General features: G+C 44.1%; 1 protein-coding gene across 1 annotated transcript in view; it reads right to left on the reverse strand.

Annotated features, from left to right (window-relative positions):
• Positions 1 to 17,410, reverse strand: part of PRMT8 (protein arginine methyltransferase 8) — a 113,114-nt gene that overhangs the window by 37,299 nt on the left and 58,405 nt on the right. Inside the window, exons 3-4 of the mRNA XM_004381177.1 lie at positions 11,423 to 11,578; positions 7,027 to 7,090 (exon numbers count right to left, since the gene is read on the reverse strand). Coding sequence (XP_004381234.1) covers positions 7,027 to 7,090; positions 11,423 to 11,578 — 220 coding nt within the window. The remainder of the gene's footprint in view (positions 1 to 7,026; positions 7,091 to 11,422; positions 11,579 to 17,410) is intronic.

The raw sequence follows: 17,410 nt of genomic DNA on the forward strand, positions 1-17,410 counted from the left end.
GAGGCGCGTGTGTGGGCCATGCGTGTGTAAGGATCCATGTGAAGGCTGCATGTCTCTGGCAGGTGACTTCATGTAGGTGTGTGTCTACATGCGAATACATCTGCTCCAAGGAGCTGTATGGAGGTGGAGAGGGAGAGAGAGCGATTGATTCTGAGTAGCAGGTATTTTATGTCCCGTGTTGTTATTTATGTCTTTACACCTACACCCCCGAGACCCACACAATTGGCTGTTGCGGCGTTTCAAAAGCATTTCCATGGAAGCATTCGTGCAGTCAGGCTGTCCTCTTTCTAGTACACATGCCAAGATAGAGTGAGCTGGAGCGGCCGGCAGGGGCCTGGGAAGCCTGGCCGGCTCCACTCCCCTGCTGCTATCCCTGGGGAGGAAGAAATGAAGACAATTTTGCCTTATGAAGGCCCCCGGGCCTGGAGTCCCCTCCTCATTGGTACTTCGTGTGTGAGGGGTAGGGACAGGTATGAGGCATCAAGGCAGCTACCCTTTTGGAGACAATGGTTTGTCCCTCTTGGCCTTTGCCTAAGGAGCACAGAATCAAGTCTGAGCCATCAAAATCCCAAGCATGGAACAATCCAGTCTAAAGCCATTAAGTGGGGATGAGCCCATGGGGGGTGGGAGGGTGGGCGTCAGGATTGGGGAGATGCCGGATGGTCCAGAGTGGGATGCTGAAGCTTGAGCAGGTTGAAGAGAGCATCCACATGGGGGAGAGCCCAGCCCAGCCGCTCAGAGCCCGAGGAAGGGTGGTGAGGAAGGCCTCTCTGTGGAGGGGTGGCCTGGCATGGACAGTGAAGTCCGAGGGGCTGGGGGAGCCTGGCTCAGCGAGTCAGAGCCTGAGCAGGATACCGAGGCTGCTCAGCACAGGGTGTCAGGGTATGTGTGAGGTGACAGAAGCATCTGCGTGGGACAGAGGTGGTGACAATGGGAGATTGATTGCATATGGGGATTGATCCAATAAGTAAATGTATTAAGAATAATGAGAGCTGTGTTTTTTACTGTCAGGAGAGTGAGTTACAAATATGAAAAGGGAAAAAACTAGAGTGAACCCTGTGATATTGGATTAGAAGTGGAGTTATCAGTGTGAACTCATAGATGACAATATGCATAGATACATACAGAAATAAATGTTAGGTAAATGGGTGCATGTGCACACACACACACGCACACGCACACACACAAACACACACACACTCCCCAGCTCTGTCCACTGAAACAGCCCAGGAGCAGCAACATCCTAAAAGCAATGAGCACGCCTAGCCCAGATCTTAGTTTCCAAATGCCATTCTCCACAAAAGGAATCAGGGGTCCTTGGGAAAATGGCCGATTCCAGAGCTGGGGCAAGGAAAGTACAAAACGAACCTGGAATATCTGACTGTGCCAGAAAGCAAGGTAGCTCTCTAAAAGTGAAGGGGGCATGCTGAAGGGCATAGAAGCCAGCTTGAAAGGGCTTCCAGGGATCAAACTGGGAATAATTTGAGTATTAAAGTAAGAAAGGATTATAACAGATATTATCTATGGAATAAATAGGAAGCCACAAGTCCATGGTGATATAAATACATGCATACAGACATTCATAGACAAACAAACGGAATTCGATGAAGAATGAGATTATTTACTTAGTTGCAAAGGATCTGCCCAAGAAAATGTTATTAATTACAAAGGGGAAACGAGCAACTTAACAGCAGAGCAGCCTGGTAGACACTGCCTTAATCAAGCGATCAAAGTAAATGTTATCAGTAATGGGACAAATCAGAATTGCATGCCACCTAATAGGATGCAGTGAGCAGATGGTATCACGTCTGTGACATTCCTGCCAAAGATGTAGAACCTGAATCTAGTCCCGAGGAAGCATCAAACAATTCCACACCAAGGGACAGTCTACAAAACATTGGCCCGTAACCTTCCAAAGCGTCAAGGCCGTGAAAGTCGAAGAGTTTCAGAATGAGATCCTTTTGCTAGAAAGGACATTATTGCAACAATTGTTGAAATGTGAATAAGATCTGAGTGTTAGGTAATGATCCTGTGTTAATGTTAACCTCCTTGTTTTGTCCGTTGTATTGCGGCAATGTAGGAAAAGTGTCCTTGATTGTTGGAAATGCACGTTAAAGTATTCAGAGAGGATGGGGAGTCAGGTCAGAAACTTACTCTTAAATGTTTCAGAAAAAAACAACAACAGCTGTATTTGCACCTTTTCTGAAAATTTGAGTGTTTTGAAAGTTAAAAAAAAAAAAAAGGGAAGGGAAGGGAAGTGAAAGGAAAGGAAAAACAGAAGAACATGAGGCGCTGTGGGGGGCTTGGAGGTGTGAGCCAGAGGAGATGGGAGGGATGCAGTGCAATTCTTTCCCGGAACACTTCCAGAGCCACACAGACCTCCTCCTGACAGGCAGTAGTTCTTCAGCTGGGGTTTGCCCAGTACCCCACAGTCTGCTACAAAAGTCTGTGGGCAGTAGCCCTCTAAAAGCCAGAGGAGGAGGGTGAGGCAAGGAGGCCGCTGTTCCAGAGCTCCAAACATTTGTTTGGGGTGAGTTGGCAGCAAAAGTGATAGATAAAAAGTAAGAGGGGGTCAGGCCAACCGTCAGAGGTCAGGAAGTACTGCGTAAGCGAAACCTCCATAGGGGCAGAGCAATGCTCTAAATGTTCTTTGCAAGTGCCTTAGGCCCAGGGGTGGGACTTAGAGATGCTGAGAGCACATCTTATTCTATATCTGTTTGCACCCTCCCTCCTTCCTAAGAGGTTTTTACTTTAGGCTGAGCAGGCACACAAGGTGCTTCCATACCAACATAAACTCAGTCTAGGGAAGAGCACAGGAACGAGAGCCAAGACCACAGGTTCTGACCCCAGCCCAGTCACCCGACTCTCCTAGCTTCAGTTTCCTCATCTGTTAAAAGGGAAAAACAGTCTGCCCTACTATTTCACAGAGTTGAGGGAGGGAGATCAAATGAAAGCACATGGATGCCAGGCTGCATCACCTTGGAGAGAAAGAATTGGCTGGTTTTCTTTTTCTACTTTTAGCAGGCCAAGTGGAGAGGTCACCTCTCTGTCATTTCTGCCCAGGTCAAGCACTTTTCTGGGGAAGGTATAGAAGATATCTGGCTCCTCTGTGTGAACCAAGAGGATCTACAGGGCTGCACTGGGTACCGAACCAGATGTCGAGGGTGTCTGAGCAATATTTCCCCTACTCAGGTTGAAAGATGATTCTGGACCTCAGCACTGCTCATGGCCACCGCCGCCATATTGCCTGTCCATTGTACAATCCTATTTCACTATCCCTCATCCACCACCACCACCCTTCACTTCTTCACTTCCTTCCTCACCCAGGTTAGCTTCCATGGTAGATTTTCGTAATCAATTCCTTACACCTTTGGCACTCTGTCATGTCCTCCCAGCAAAACCCCAACCCAAGCATCCCTCCATTCCACTCACATTCAAGCTGCTAAGCTTTGTAAGAGATAAATCACACAATAGTGCAAACTGGACTCACTTCAGATCCACGTGCACACATCTCTAACAGGTGCTGGACACGTCCCAGCAATCCCCACTACCCCAGCACATCTCCTTTCCCTCTCTCCAAAAGACTCTTCCACTCTTTCTCATCTCTTTTCAAAATCATTACACCCCTTTCCCTTCCCTTCCTCTCTGCCAGTGATTGCTTCATTCTTCATTGAGAAAATAGATGCACCAAACCAGGAACTTCCCACCACCAGCCCACCTCCATCAGTAGCCACACTCCCCACTTTCCCTCTGTTACTATGGTTAAAAGGTCCTTACTCTAACAAAAAGACCCACCCCTCCGCCTGTGCTCAGATCCCACCCACTCTTACCTTCTCAAGGTCCTTGCTCCTGCATTTATCAACTCTCTCTTCCATATCTGCAATTTCTCTCTGCCTCTTTACTGGACCACCGAATCATACATATACACATGCTTTCATATCACCTATCTTTAGGAGCTGCCACTTTTCTGTCAGTTTGTCATATTGTGATGGCTTGTGTGTTGTGAGGATGGTACAGGACCAGGCGGAGTTTCATTTTGTCATACGTGGGGTCACTATAAGTTGGAACCGACTCAACAGCACCTAACAACAACGTCTTTAGAAAATAAACGCTTCCCCTTAGCCCCACATCCCCCTGCAGCCACTCTTCCATTTCTTGTTTCCCTATAGCAGCAAGAAGAGTTATTTACGGTCCTCACTTCACAGTACCTCTTTTAATCTATTTTAACTGAACTTCTGTTTTCACCCTCACAACGAGTATGCTCTTGTTAAGGTCACCAATAACTTCCACGTAGCCAAATTCAGTGGTTACTTCCTGTTCTTATCTTACTTGAGCTCTTAGCTTTCCCTATGGCTGACCAGTTCCTCCTTCCCTTGGCTTTGCGGTACTCCCTCTCCTAAATTTTCTTCAACCCCAGTGAACATACCTTCTATGTCTCTTTGCTGGCTCCTCCTCCTCTGCTTGACCTCCAAACGTTGAAATGCCTTAGGACCCTATCTTTGACCTATATTTTTCTTCTAACTATGGATTACCCCTAAGTGCCCTAATCCTGTGACTACAGATAACATCTATGTCCTGACAACTCCCAAATGTACATGCCCTGCTCTGACTCTCTCTGTAACTCTAGACTCTTATATCCAGTTCTTACTTAACATCTCTACCTGGATGTCCAGCGGTTACCTCAAACCTAACATGTGCACAGGAGAACTGTTGATTTCTTGCTCCGTCCTGCCACCCCCATGAACGTTCAACCTCCAGCTTTCCACCACCCATCCAGTTGTTCAAACAAACAAACAAAACAAGTTATCCCTAACTCTGTCTTTTCTCACGCCCACGTCTAATCCATAAGGTCATAAGATTACTTCTCTCCACATCCAGTGCCACCATCCCCATCCACACCAGGGCACTTCTCTCCCGGAGTGCTACAGCAGCCTTCTAAAGGGTCTCTGCTTTACTCTTGCTGCCTACAACTCATTCCAACTCATTTTCCATAGAGCAGCCAGAGGGATCTTTTAAAAAATATAAATTCTGATTATGCTCCTCCCTTGCTAAAAATTCCCCAAAGGCCTCCATCACACTTAGAATAAAAACTAAACCTGTTTTTCTGGTTTACAAAGCCCAACACCGTCTGGCCCCAGCCTCCTTGCCCCATTGCATCTTTTTACAACTTTCCCCTTTGCCCTCAGTGCTCAGGCCAGGCTGGCCTACTTTTTGTTCCTTGAGCATGTTGAGCTCAATCCTGCTTGGAGGCTTTTGTACTGGCTGTTCCCTATCTGGCATTCTCTTCCCCTGATCTTTGTCAGCCTGGCTCCTTCATGCCATTCAAAGATCGGCTTAAATGATCCCTTCAGAAAGCATCCAACCTAAAGTAGCCACCTATCTATCCTATCACCCTACTTCAATGGTCTTCAGACCACTTATCACCATCTGACTGTTTTCTTTGAGTGTTTACATGTTTATTAACTATCTGTATCTTCTGGCTGGAACGTAGAATCTATAAGGTCAGGGACTTTATCAGCCTTGTTTACTGCTTTATCCCCAGAGCCTGGCTCATGGTGGCACTCATAGACATTTGTTGAATGAATGAGTGAATGAATGCTCCAGCCCTTCCAAAGAGTGTGCAGCAAGTAGGTCAAGCAGCAAGCAAGGCACGTGCCACGGCCGAGGCCATGTGTGAATAGCTTTGTTAGGAGAGAAGGGCAAATGTACCACCTGTACCTGGTTTCTTAGGTCAGACCCAAAGAAGTATCTGGAGAGCAGGCACCCTGGTGACAGGTTCCAGGGGATCAGAAGGAAGCACACATGGCCTTTATCCATGGAGCTGAGGTCACAACACACAGAGGGAGACTGTGTGACTCCTCAGAGCCTCAGATTCTGGGACACCGAAAACAGATTCCTTGATCCTTGCCCTTACCTCTTATTCTAGCTCTTCTCTTTCCCCCTACCGAGGTCTGCCAACTTGTCCCCTGACTTGTCCCCTTTCCTGACCCTTCTGGGGAATGTCCTTACCTACAAGCCTCATCCATTCCACCCTTTGGAAATCTGCTTATGAGCTCCTTTTGGAATTAGCCCTTCCCAGGCCCACAGCTATAGGCTACTTCAGTAACACTGCCTCCCCACCAGCCCTGTGGTCTGCTCCAACTTAGTCCTCTGTACTGCAACTGCTTGCCTACCTGTCATTCTCCTTGACTACATGGTGAGCTTCTGGGGCAGGGTCTGCAGCTTGCTCATCACTGTAGCTCCAGCATCTAGCCCATGTGCTCAGAGTGCTCTGAGTCCTGTCTCCCCCTCTAATGGCCACTGTAAGGGCAGGGACTATTTCTTGCTCTTCCTTTGAAGTTCTCCCCAGTCCTGAGCACAGGGCCTGGGCACTAAATCCAATCCTCTTGATTGATGAAAGATATAAGGCAATCTTCTAATCAGGGACACTTGCAGGTCTGAGCATGTTCAAGATGGGCTACAGAAGGGAGGGGCTGGGAATGTTCAGTCCACAGGAAAGGAGTGAGGAGGGGAAGAGCAAGGAGAATGCCTCTTTTTACAATCAGTCTCCAGCTTGCAGAAGGTTCCCCTTCCAAGAGGAGCCAAATTGCCAAGACAGCCCCATCAGCAACAGGGTCTGTGGGCAATGGAGGACCATGTCCCTCCACAGGCAGGGCTTGAGGTCTGCCATGATGCCACTGAGTTGGGGATAGGGAGAAGTAGGGCTGGGGGCTGTGGAGAGGGAAGGAGGAATAGCCATTCTGCAGAACTCAACAGATTGACTAAAGCTGGGACAAAACAGAGGGTATGGCCGGTAAGGAAGCTGAGAAGGGACGGATGTAACCATTGGCTGGCATAGTGGAGTGTGCGAACCTCAGAAACCCACAGCTGCAGTCCTGCTAACAGGGACTTTCCTTGGCTGGGCGCTCCACCTCTCCAAGTCCAAGTACTCTGCACTCTTCCCTTATATGTCAGTCTATGCAACCCAAGCAAGAAAGTGAAATACCCTCATTCATCCATAGCAAAATACTTGAAGGGTTGTCTTACTGTTGTCCAAGTGGTTGGCCTTAATGATCTTCTCTGAGTAGTCAGAAATACTGGAGCATTCAATCTAGAAAGGGCACAGAATAAAGGAGCAAGGCATCAAAAAACATCACAGCACATCCAACACCAAAACAATTCAAGGGCTATTAACTGATGGTGAAGCTGAGAACCAAGGAGGTAAAGTGACTTCTTATAGCTGAACAGTTAATTTGTGGCGGATCAAACATTAAAACTCAACCCTCCTGACTCCCAGGCCAGTGGCTCTTCCACTAAATCAGGCTGCCTTTGCCCTGAGGCTGAAACCCAGCCACTGCCCCGTGATGGGGGTCTGGTCTATGAGATGAGAGATTCAGAAGGAGCTGGCAGCCTCACTCTCCTGCTGGAGGAGAATGTGATATGATGGCATAGACACTTCTCCAGAGAGGATGGGCCAGGCAGAGCATGGCCAGAGTTTCTGTGAGTCTCCCTCAACTTTATCTTCCCCTCAGTCCACCCAGAGCATGCTGGGCATATTGCAGGTTTTGGACCATCTGGAAAATGCCCGGTCAGGGCCATAGGGCCAGTTTCAAGACCTGTTCCCACACACGCACACTCAGGTTAACTCTTATCCTTCTCTGTCTCCACCTTTAAAAAGATTTATTACGTTTAATCTGGAAGACATACCAGGCTTCCACAAGCTCCTAAGCAAAGGGCCATTTGAGATATTAGTTGATCATCAATTGAGAGCAAGATCTTATAGGAATGGTTGGAGATGGAGCTCCAAGGCTGGGGACTGGAGGCCTAGGGCCTGCCAGGGAGGGCTAGGGGTGCTGGCAACAGAAGGTCAGCTGCCAGGAGTTATCCTTCCTTGCTTGGCTGCCCTCCCCAAAGGCTGGTCTGTGTTGAGGCCCTGGACTCCACTCACCATCACACTTGAGGCCCCACCTCAGGCTACCTACAGGGCCTCTGGGAGGGAACATGTCCTCCAGAAGTTGCATAGGGGCAAGGAGGGAGTTGCTGGCAGCCACTGTCAATGCCTTGGGGAAGTGAGGACACCTACTCTGTGGGGGAGGGTCCCTCTGTTAGAGTTGCATCTAAGGAGGCCCACCCTGGCCAGGGCTCATCCCCACAGGAGAATCAGCTCTTTCCGGATCTACCAGGACCTGTTGTCTTCAGATCTCACTGTCTGAGGTACCATGTCTCTCTTCTCCTTTTCCCTTCCTTGCCAGGTCATTATCTCGTCTCCAAGAGGCTACTGCGTTTAGCGATTAAGAACATGGGACCTGGAGCCAGGCAGCCTGGATTCACATTCTGCCTCTGCCACTTCTTAACTGTGCCTGTTTCCTCATGAGTAAAATCATAGTACCTGTTTCAGATGGTTGTTGTGAAGATTAAATGAGCTAATGCATGTCAAACATTTAGAACAGTGACTGACTGCACCCAGGACTGGGGGGTATCATTATTATTCTCTTTCCTCCTTTTTCTTTCTCCTGGCCTCTTTTCTTTACTTCCCTCTACTTTCTTTACCCTCTCTTCATTTTCCTCATTCTTTTCTTTTGTTCTTGCTCCTTTGTTCTTTTTCTCCTTTTTTTAATCTCTCTCCCATTACTCTAGCTTTTCTGAGTCTTTATCTTTCTGTCTCTTTCCATTTCTCCCTTCATGTCTGTTCCTATTTCTTGGTGTCTCTGTCAATGAACTTGCTCTTTCTCTCTCTTCCTCCCTATCTTCTGTCTCTCACCTGCTCTGTCTCTTTTTTCTCCCTTTCTCTTCTCTCTGTCTCTTCTTCTCCCTCTGTCTCTCTCCCTTTCTCTCTCTCTCTCTCTCTCTCTCTCCTGCCATTCCATCTCCCCCACTGGAGAAGAGCAGTGGGTGGAAGAGGGAGTCTGGAACAGGAGAAACTGTGAAATGAGCCACCCGGAAAGAAGCCCAGCTAAATGTGGTGGAGCTACTTATAAAAGAGCTGTTATAGAAAAAGAGCAGGAGGGAGACAGATTGCGATAAGTCACCACAGCTGGAAGGTGCCGAGTGGGAGCCTCCTGACAGCTCTTGCCTAGAGCCCCTGGACCACTTGAAACCAATGACAGGCAGCCCTGCTGCTCCCTGCTCAGCCCTCCACTACCCATGCCCCAGCTGAGGACAGAGCTGAGGCAGGACCTTAGAGGCAGCACTGAGAGAGAAAGCATGTGGGGAGCGCCACATGGACTCAAGTCCAGCTCTGATGCCCCATGACCTCCTTGAGAGTTGAGTCTGCACCTGGTAAGTAGGGCCTTGTGAAGGAAGGCCAGAAGGTGGGAAGGGCAAGAATGGGTGATAATGACTCGACTTGACCTTGGGCATCTGGATTGGCCCCCTACCCACAGTATATACCTCAGGTGAGGACATCACAGCTTTTCCCAGTCAAGGTCATGCCAGAGCACCTCGAGGACAGCCCCAGTTTCCAGAGGACCCTCCACAGCCATGACCCATGTGTTTTCCAAGACAAGCATGGAGGAAGAAAGCCATCCCTGTGGGTGACAGAGGGCATGGAAGGATTACCCAATAAGCAAGGGGTACATAGGCTTAATCGTGCTTACTTACTAATCTCTAGTGCACAATTTCACCTGTTTTTTTCACATCTTTGATATTATGAAACCCATATGAAATTGTGCACTACAGATGAGTAAGCACAGTTAAGCCCTTGCACACCTTGCTTACTGTAAGCCGGTGCATACCGTGCTTACAGTTTAATCCACCCCTGACACAGAGGCAAGCCTCCGGGGACAGGGGATGGCTAAGAGGATTTGGACAGTGCTAATCAGCCTGGAGCCCTGATGGCACAGTGGTTAAGAGCTCGGTTGCTAACCAAAGTGTTAGCAGTTCAAATCCACCAGCCACTCCTTGGAAACCCTATGGGGCAGTTCCACTCTGTCCTATAGGGTCACTATGAGTCGGAATCAACTTAACTGCAATGGGTTTTGGTTTTTTGTTTAGTCTGCCTGTAAAGAGCTCTTGTGGTGCAACAGTTAAGCACTCAGCTGCTAATTGAAAGGTTGGAGGTTTGAATTTACCCAGCGGCTCTGCAGGAGAAAGACCTGACAATCTGCTTCTGTAAAGATTACAGCCAAGAAAATGCTATGGGGAAGTTCTACTCTGTCACACAGGGTCGCTATGAGTTGGCATCGACTCAACAGCACTCAACAACAGTCTGCCCGGGGAGCCTTGGGACAGGCTGCAGGATGGCCCAGCCAAATGCACAAGACATGAAGAGCCACTGACTGCCACTCAGTCCCCGTGGGGCCTCTCTAACTGGGCTGTCTGTGTACATGCTGGGAGTTTGATTATAGTTTGCCTTTCATTTTGATCAAGACGAATTCCTGTTTTCCAACTCTGGACCCATTGCATTTTTCAAATGTCAGCCAGCAGCTTAGAGCTCTTCTTTTTCACAGTTTCTTTCCCAGCTCTGGACACTCCGAAGCCCTCCGTCATCAGGCTGTGTACAGCTACCTCCTAAGACCCAGCAGAAGGCCGGGACCCTCCACCTCTAGCCTGGAGAGGCTGTGGCAGCCAAAGTAGCAGAATTTAAAACTACCAGCTTGCACTTTAAAGAAAAAAGGAAGATTTTCTGTTATTATTCTCTAGGGCCCCATCTCAACTCTAATAATAAACACTGAGCATTTGCCATATGCCAGGCATTGCTGTAAACCCTTTACATATATATTAAACTTATTTAATCCTCATGATTACCCTGTGGGCAAAATGCTGTTATCAGACTCATTTTGCAAATGGGGAAACTGAGGTACAGAGAAGTGAATTGCCCAAGGTCACACATCTAGTGAGTGAAGGAGCAGAGATTCAAACCAGAGCTCATCCGTGTAACCACACTGGTAGCGGAAGTAAGCACTGTGAGGTAATGATAACATTGGAGTGGGCTCAGAGAAGTCAAAAATTCTCATGCAAAGTCAGTAGCCACCAAGACATGGAGTAAGGAGCAATGTCCAGATGACTGGGAATCATGGGAGCGTGCCCTGCCTCCTGGGAGTCACTCAACGGTACCCAAGAACAACAACTTGATTTTCTCTACCCACCACCCAGTTACTGTTGAGTCAATTCCACTTGGCTACTATCCAAAAGGTTGGTGGTTTGAGTCCACCAAGAGACACCTCAGAAGAAAGGCCTGGTGATCTACTTCAAAAAAATCAGTCACCAAAGACCCTGTGAAGCACAGTTCTACTCTGACACACATGGGGTCAGTATGAGTCGGAATTGACTTGACATCAACTGGTTTGGTGATTTTCTCTACTATTCCTCAAAAGGGTGATCTCAGCAAGAGAAATGGACCAGGGCTTCTTGGAAGGGTGTATATTGCCAGGGCTGGAGAAGGCAGAGGAGCAAGGGGATGGCTGTATGGAGGCAAAAGTGAGGCAGAGAGTGACTTGCTCACCCCAAACACCTTCTTGGCCCCAGCTTTGGCAGCAAACATGGAAAGAATCCCAGTGCCACTCCCAACGTCCAGCACCACTTTGTCCTTGAACACATGCTTGTTGTGATACATGGAGTTCCGGTAAGTGAGCGTTCGCACCTCGTCCTTCAGCATTTCCTGGGGTGGAAGGAAAGAAAAGGCAATGTCAACATACTTCAAAGCACCTAGGATCATGGGCTCCAGGATCACCCCACCAGAATTCTTCAAGGATCTCAAATGATGTCATCAGGCAGAGCCATAGAAGAGTGCTATGGGGCACCTGGGCAGGGCTACCCATAAGCAGGACTGCATCCTGCCAAACCACCTCAGCCTCAAAACTCTGCCCAAGAAAGATAACTTCAGATAGCCTCAGAAAAGAAACTCATGTTCAGACTGGAAGACTTCAATTTATCAAAGAACGAAAAATAATAATAATAACAAACCAGTTCCTGTAGAGTTGATTGTGACTCATGATGACCCCACATGAACAGAATCTGTTTACGGAGATGAAAAACTTGGCAACCAATACTGGCAATGGTTGCACAACATGATTAACGTAATTGGTGTCACTGAATTGTACATATAAAAAATGTTGACTTGGCAAATATTGTGTTATATATATTTTTTTCACAATGATAAAATAAAAAGAAGAACAAAAGGAAATATTAGTACAACACAGCATGAGAGATTGAAATAAGACCTGAAGCAGAATTTTCTGCCATGATGAGAGAATTGTCATTGAACAGGTTATTAAAGGAGAATTTTTTCACATGTGTTTTTTGTTTCTATTTTGTTGTTGTTATTGTTTGTTTGTTTTAAAGAACAGAAAAGATGTTCTTCTGCCCAGCATTACTGAAGTGCTCTGCAGTGACAGAGGAACTAGATTACCTGTTGCAATTGTCTCGGGCCCAAGGAGAACGTGATTAATCTTCTCTGTGTATGGTGGTGAGGAAGGGATCTTCAGCCATTCGAGGTATTGGCAAACAATTCAGACTAACTTATTGCCAATAGTATTGGAATGAAGATTTTTTTAGAAATCAACTTTATTGAGGTGTAATTTGCATACAATAAAAAGCACAGATTTTAAGGGTATAGTTTAGTATAAGAGTTTTGACAAATGTACACACCTTTTTTGTGTCCTGCCTAACCTTAGTCTACCCCAAGGTCACAAAGATAATCCCCTATGTTTTCTTCCAGAAGTTTTATAGTTGTGGCTTTTACATTTAGGCCTGTGATACATGTCAAATTAATTTTTGCATGTGATGTGAGTTAGGGGTGTGAGTTTACTTTTTTTTATGCAAACATCTAGCTGTTGAAGCACCATTTGTTGAAAAAACTATCATTTCCTTATTAAATTATCTTGCCACCTTCGCCCCGTATCAATTGACTGTACATGTATTAATCAATCTCTGGCCTCTCTAATCTGTCTCACTGATATACCAGTTCAACACTGACTTCATTACTGTAGCTTTACATTAATCTTGAAATAAAGTAGTGTGAGTCCTCCAACTTTTTTCTTTTTTTACAAGATGACATTGGCTATTCTAGGTGCCTTACCTTTTCATATAAATTTTAGAAATCAGCCTGTCTATTTACACAAAATATCCTGCTGAGATTTGGATTGTAATTGCATTGAATCTATAGATTAATTTGGAGAGAAATGACATCGTATCAATATTGAGTCTTATAATCCAAGAACATGATCTCCATCTAGTTAGGTCTTCCTTAATATCTCTCTGCAGTATTTTACAGTTTTCAGTACAGAAGTCTTAGATTTCCATCATTAAATTTATTCTTAAATATGTTATGTTATGCTTTGTATATGATATTTTTTAAAAAAAATTCATTTTCCAATTGTTTTGGTGTTAGTATATATATTGACCTATAGCTTGCAGCTTTGCTAAATTCTCTTATTAATTCTAGTGGGATATCTATAAATTCCTTTGATTTTCTGTGTAAAAAATCTTGTCATGTGTGTATAAATGAACACAGTTTTACTTCTTTCATATCTGTATGTCTTTTATTTCTCATTATCTCATGCCTTGTTGACTGGTGAAGACTTCCAGTACAATGTTGAATAGAAGTGGAGAGAACAGACATCCTTCCTTTGTTCCAATCATATGTATGACCATTAAGTATAATTTTACTGTAGGTTTTCTGTAGATGCCTTTTTATCAAACTGAAGGAGTTCCCTTCTATTCCTAATTTACTGAGAGTTTTTAGCATAAATTGGTGTTGAATTTTGTCACATGCCTTTTTTGCATCTATTGATATGGTACTGAGTTTTCTCCTTTAATGTATTGAACTCCATTGATTGGTTTTTAAATGTTGAACCAACTCTTTATCATAATGTATTATCCTTTCATTTACTCATATTTTGTTGCAGATTTTTGCATCTATATATACAAGGTATATTGAGCTGTAATTTTTTCTTACCTTGTCAGGTAATCAAGCTTATGCTGGCCTCATCACACAAGTTATAAAGTGCATTTTTCTCATATTTTCTGAAAGTGTATGTGTGACGTTGATATTGTTTCTTCCTTAAATGTTTGATATAATTCAACAGCAAAACCATATGGGCCTGGAATTTTGTTTGCTTTTTAGTAGGAAGGTTTTTAATTATGAATTCCATTCGTTTACTAGCTAAAGGGCACTTTTAGATTTCTATTCATTCTTGTGTCAGTTTTGACAAGGTTTTTTTTTTTCAAGGAGTTTATCTGTTTCACCTAAGATGTCAAATTTATGGGCATAATATTGTCATAGTAGTCTCTTATCTTTTGAATATGTGTATGATCTGTAATGAGTCCTTGCTTTTATGTATGGTATTATAATTTCTGTTTTCTTTCTTGCTCTCTTTTTTTCTTTTTAACACTTCAGCAGTCTAGCTAGGTGTTATACATTTATTTAGTCTTTTAAAAAAACTTTTGGATTCTATACAAGAATCCTGATGAAAAAGGGGAATATGTAGAACAGAATTCAGATTCTCATGGACTCCAGACTTCTTGGAGCCATAGAGGTTAGATGAACCCCTGAAACTATTGCCCTGAGATAATCTTTAATCCTTAAACCAAAAATATCCCCTGAAATCTTCTTAAAATCAAACTACAGTGTAGCTTAACTACTAAAAAGAAAAAAAAAAAGAGTCTGCTTTGAGCATTATGCTCTTTTAAGAACTATCTATATGGGATCAAATTGACAACAGCAACTCAAAAGATTAGATAGGAACATTAAGGGGCAGTGAGTTTATGTCAATGGGGAAAGAATAACTCAGAAAAAGAAGGTGAGAATGGTTGCACAACTCAAAGAATGTAATCAATGTCACTAAATTGTACATGTAGAAACTGTTGAATTGGTGTATATTTTGCTGTGTATAATCTCAACAACAACAAAACAAATAAAAATTTTTTTATGAACTTTTGGTTTTTTGGTTTTCTCAGTTGTTTGAGTTCTGTTTCATTGAGTTCTGCTCTCATCTTTATATCTCCTTTCTTTAGCTTACTTGGGTTTTATTTGCTCTTCTTACTCTAGCTTCATAAGATGGAAACTTTGGTCACTGATTTTATACATTTCTTCTTTTCTAATATAAGCACTTAAAGCTACCGCCTTCTCTCTAAGGATTGCTTTAACTATATCCCACAAATTTTAAGGTGTTTTGTTTTCACTACCATTTCAGTTCAGAATATTTTCTAATTTTTCTTGTGAGCTCCTATTTGATCCAGGGGTTATTTAGAAGAGTGCTGCTTCATTTCCAAATATGTAGAGATCTTATAGATAATTTATTGCTATTATTTTCTAATTTAATTCCATTAGGATAAAAAAAATACTCTGTATGGTTTCAATATTTTGAAATTCATTGATACTTGTTTTATGGCCCAACATATGATCTGTCTTAGTGAACATTTCCATGTGCACTTGAAAAGAATGTGTATTCTGTAGTTTGGGGATGTAACATTCTATATATGCTGTTATTGATTGAATTGTATCCCCCAAAATATGTGTTGTAAATCCCAACCCCTTTACCTGTGGTTAAGGAGCTCTGGTGGCAAAGTGGCTGCTAACCAAAAGGTCGGTGGTTTGAACCCAACAGCCGCTCCATGGGAGAAAAATGTGACAGGCGGCTTCCATAAAGATTACAGCTGTGGAAATCATATGGGCCAGTTCTACTCTGTCCTATAGGGTCACTGTGAGTTGGAATCGGCAATGCATTTTTTGTTTGTTTTTATTTTGTGTACCTGTGGTTATAATCCCATTTGGGAATGGATTTTCTTTGTTATGTTGATGTGGCAGGACTAGTGTAGGGTGTGTCTTAGATCAATCTCTTTTGAGGTATAAAAGAGTAGATTCATCAAGCAAGTAGAGATGGGGAAGATAGATGCCATGCCACATGAAGATCACCAAGGAGCCAAGGAATAGGAGCCAAGGAATGGAAGCTGAAAAGTGGCAAGGACTTTCTCCCAGGGCCAACAGAGAGAGATAGCCTTCCCTAGAGCCAGCACCCCGAATTCAGACTTCTAGCCTCCTAAACCGTGAGAAAATAAATTTGTTTGTTAAAGCCACCCACTTGTGGTATTTCTGTTATAGAACATGCTTGCCATTTCTCAAGCTGAAAGAACTGAAGAAAAAATCCAAGCCTTGAGTTGCAATATTGAAGGATTCTACAGGGAAAACCTTAAACAATGCAGGAAGCATCAAAAGAAGATGGAAAGAATACACAGAGTCACTATACCAAAAAGAATTGGTCTACATTCAACCATTTCAGGAAGTAGCATATGATCAGGAACCGATGGTGCTGAAGGAAGAAGTCCAAGCTGCACTGAAGGCACTGGCAAAAAGCAAGGCTACAGGAATCAACGGAATAGCAATTGAGATGTTTCAACAAACAGATGCAGTGCTGGAAGTATTCACTCAACTATGCCAAGAAATATGGACTACAGCTGCCTAGCTAACTGACTAGAAGAGATTCATACATATGCCTATTCCCAGGAAAAGTGATTTAACCGAATGCAGAAATTATCAAACAATATCATCAATATCACACACAAGTAAAATTTTGCTGAAGATTATTCGAAAGTGGCTGCAGCAGTGTATGGACAGGGAACTGCCAGAAATTCAAGCCGGATTCAGAAGAGGACTTGGAACCAGGGATATCATTGCTGATGTCAAATGGATCCTGGCTGAAGGCAGAGAATACCAAAAAGATGTTTACCTGTGTTTTATTGACTATGCAAAGGCATTCAACTGTGTGTATCATAACAAATTATGGATAACATTGTGAAGAATGGGAATTCCAGAGCACTTAATTGTGCTCATAAGGAAACTGTACATAGATCAAGAGGCAGTCGTTCAAACAGAACAAGGGGATACTTCATGGTTTAAAGTCAGGAAAGGTGTGCGTCAGGGTTGTATCTTTTCACCATACTTACTCAATCTGTACGCTGAGCAAATACTTCGAGAAGCTGGGCTGTATGAAAAAGAACAGGGCATCAGGATGGGAGGAAGACTCATTAACAACCTGCATTATGCAGATGACACAACCTTACTTGCTGAAAGTGAAGAGGACTTGAAGCACTTAATGATGAAGATCAAAGCCTACAGCCTTCAGTATGGATTTCACCTCAACATAGAACAAAAACTTCACAATTGGACCAATAAGTAACATCATGATAAATGGAGAAAAGATTGAAGTTGTCAAGGATTTCGTTTTACTTGGATCCACAATCAACACCTATGGTAACAGCAGTCAAGAAATCAAACGATGCATTGCATTGGGCAAATCTGCTGCAAAAGACCTCTTTAAAGTGTTAAAAAGCAAAGATGTCACCTTGAAGACTAAGGTGTGCTTGACCCAAGCCATGGTGTTTTCAGTCATCTCATATGCATGCGAAAGCTGGACAATGAATAAGGAAGGCCAAAGAAGAACTGACGCTTTGAATTGTGGTGTTGGCAAAGAGTATTGAAAATACCACAGAC

This window comes from Trichechus manatus, unplaced genomic scaffold (genome assembly GCF_000243295.1).
Source record: "Trichechus manatus latirostris isolate Lorelei unplaced genomic scaffold, TriManLat1.0 scaffold00081, whole genome shotgun sequence".
In the NCBI taxonomy this organism is placed as follows: domain Eukaryota; kingdom Metazoa; phylum Chordata; class Mammalia; order Sirenia; family Trichechidae; genus Trichechus; species Trichechus manatus.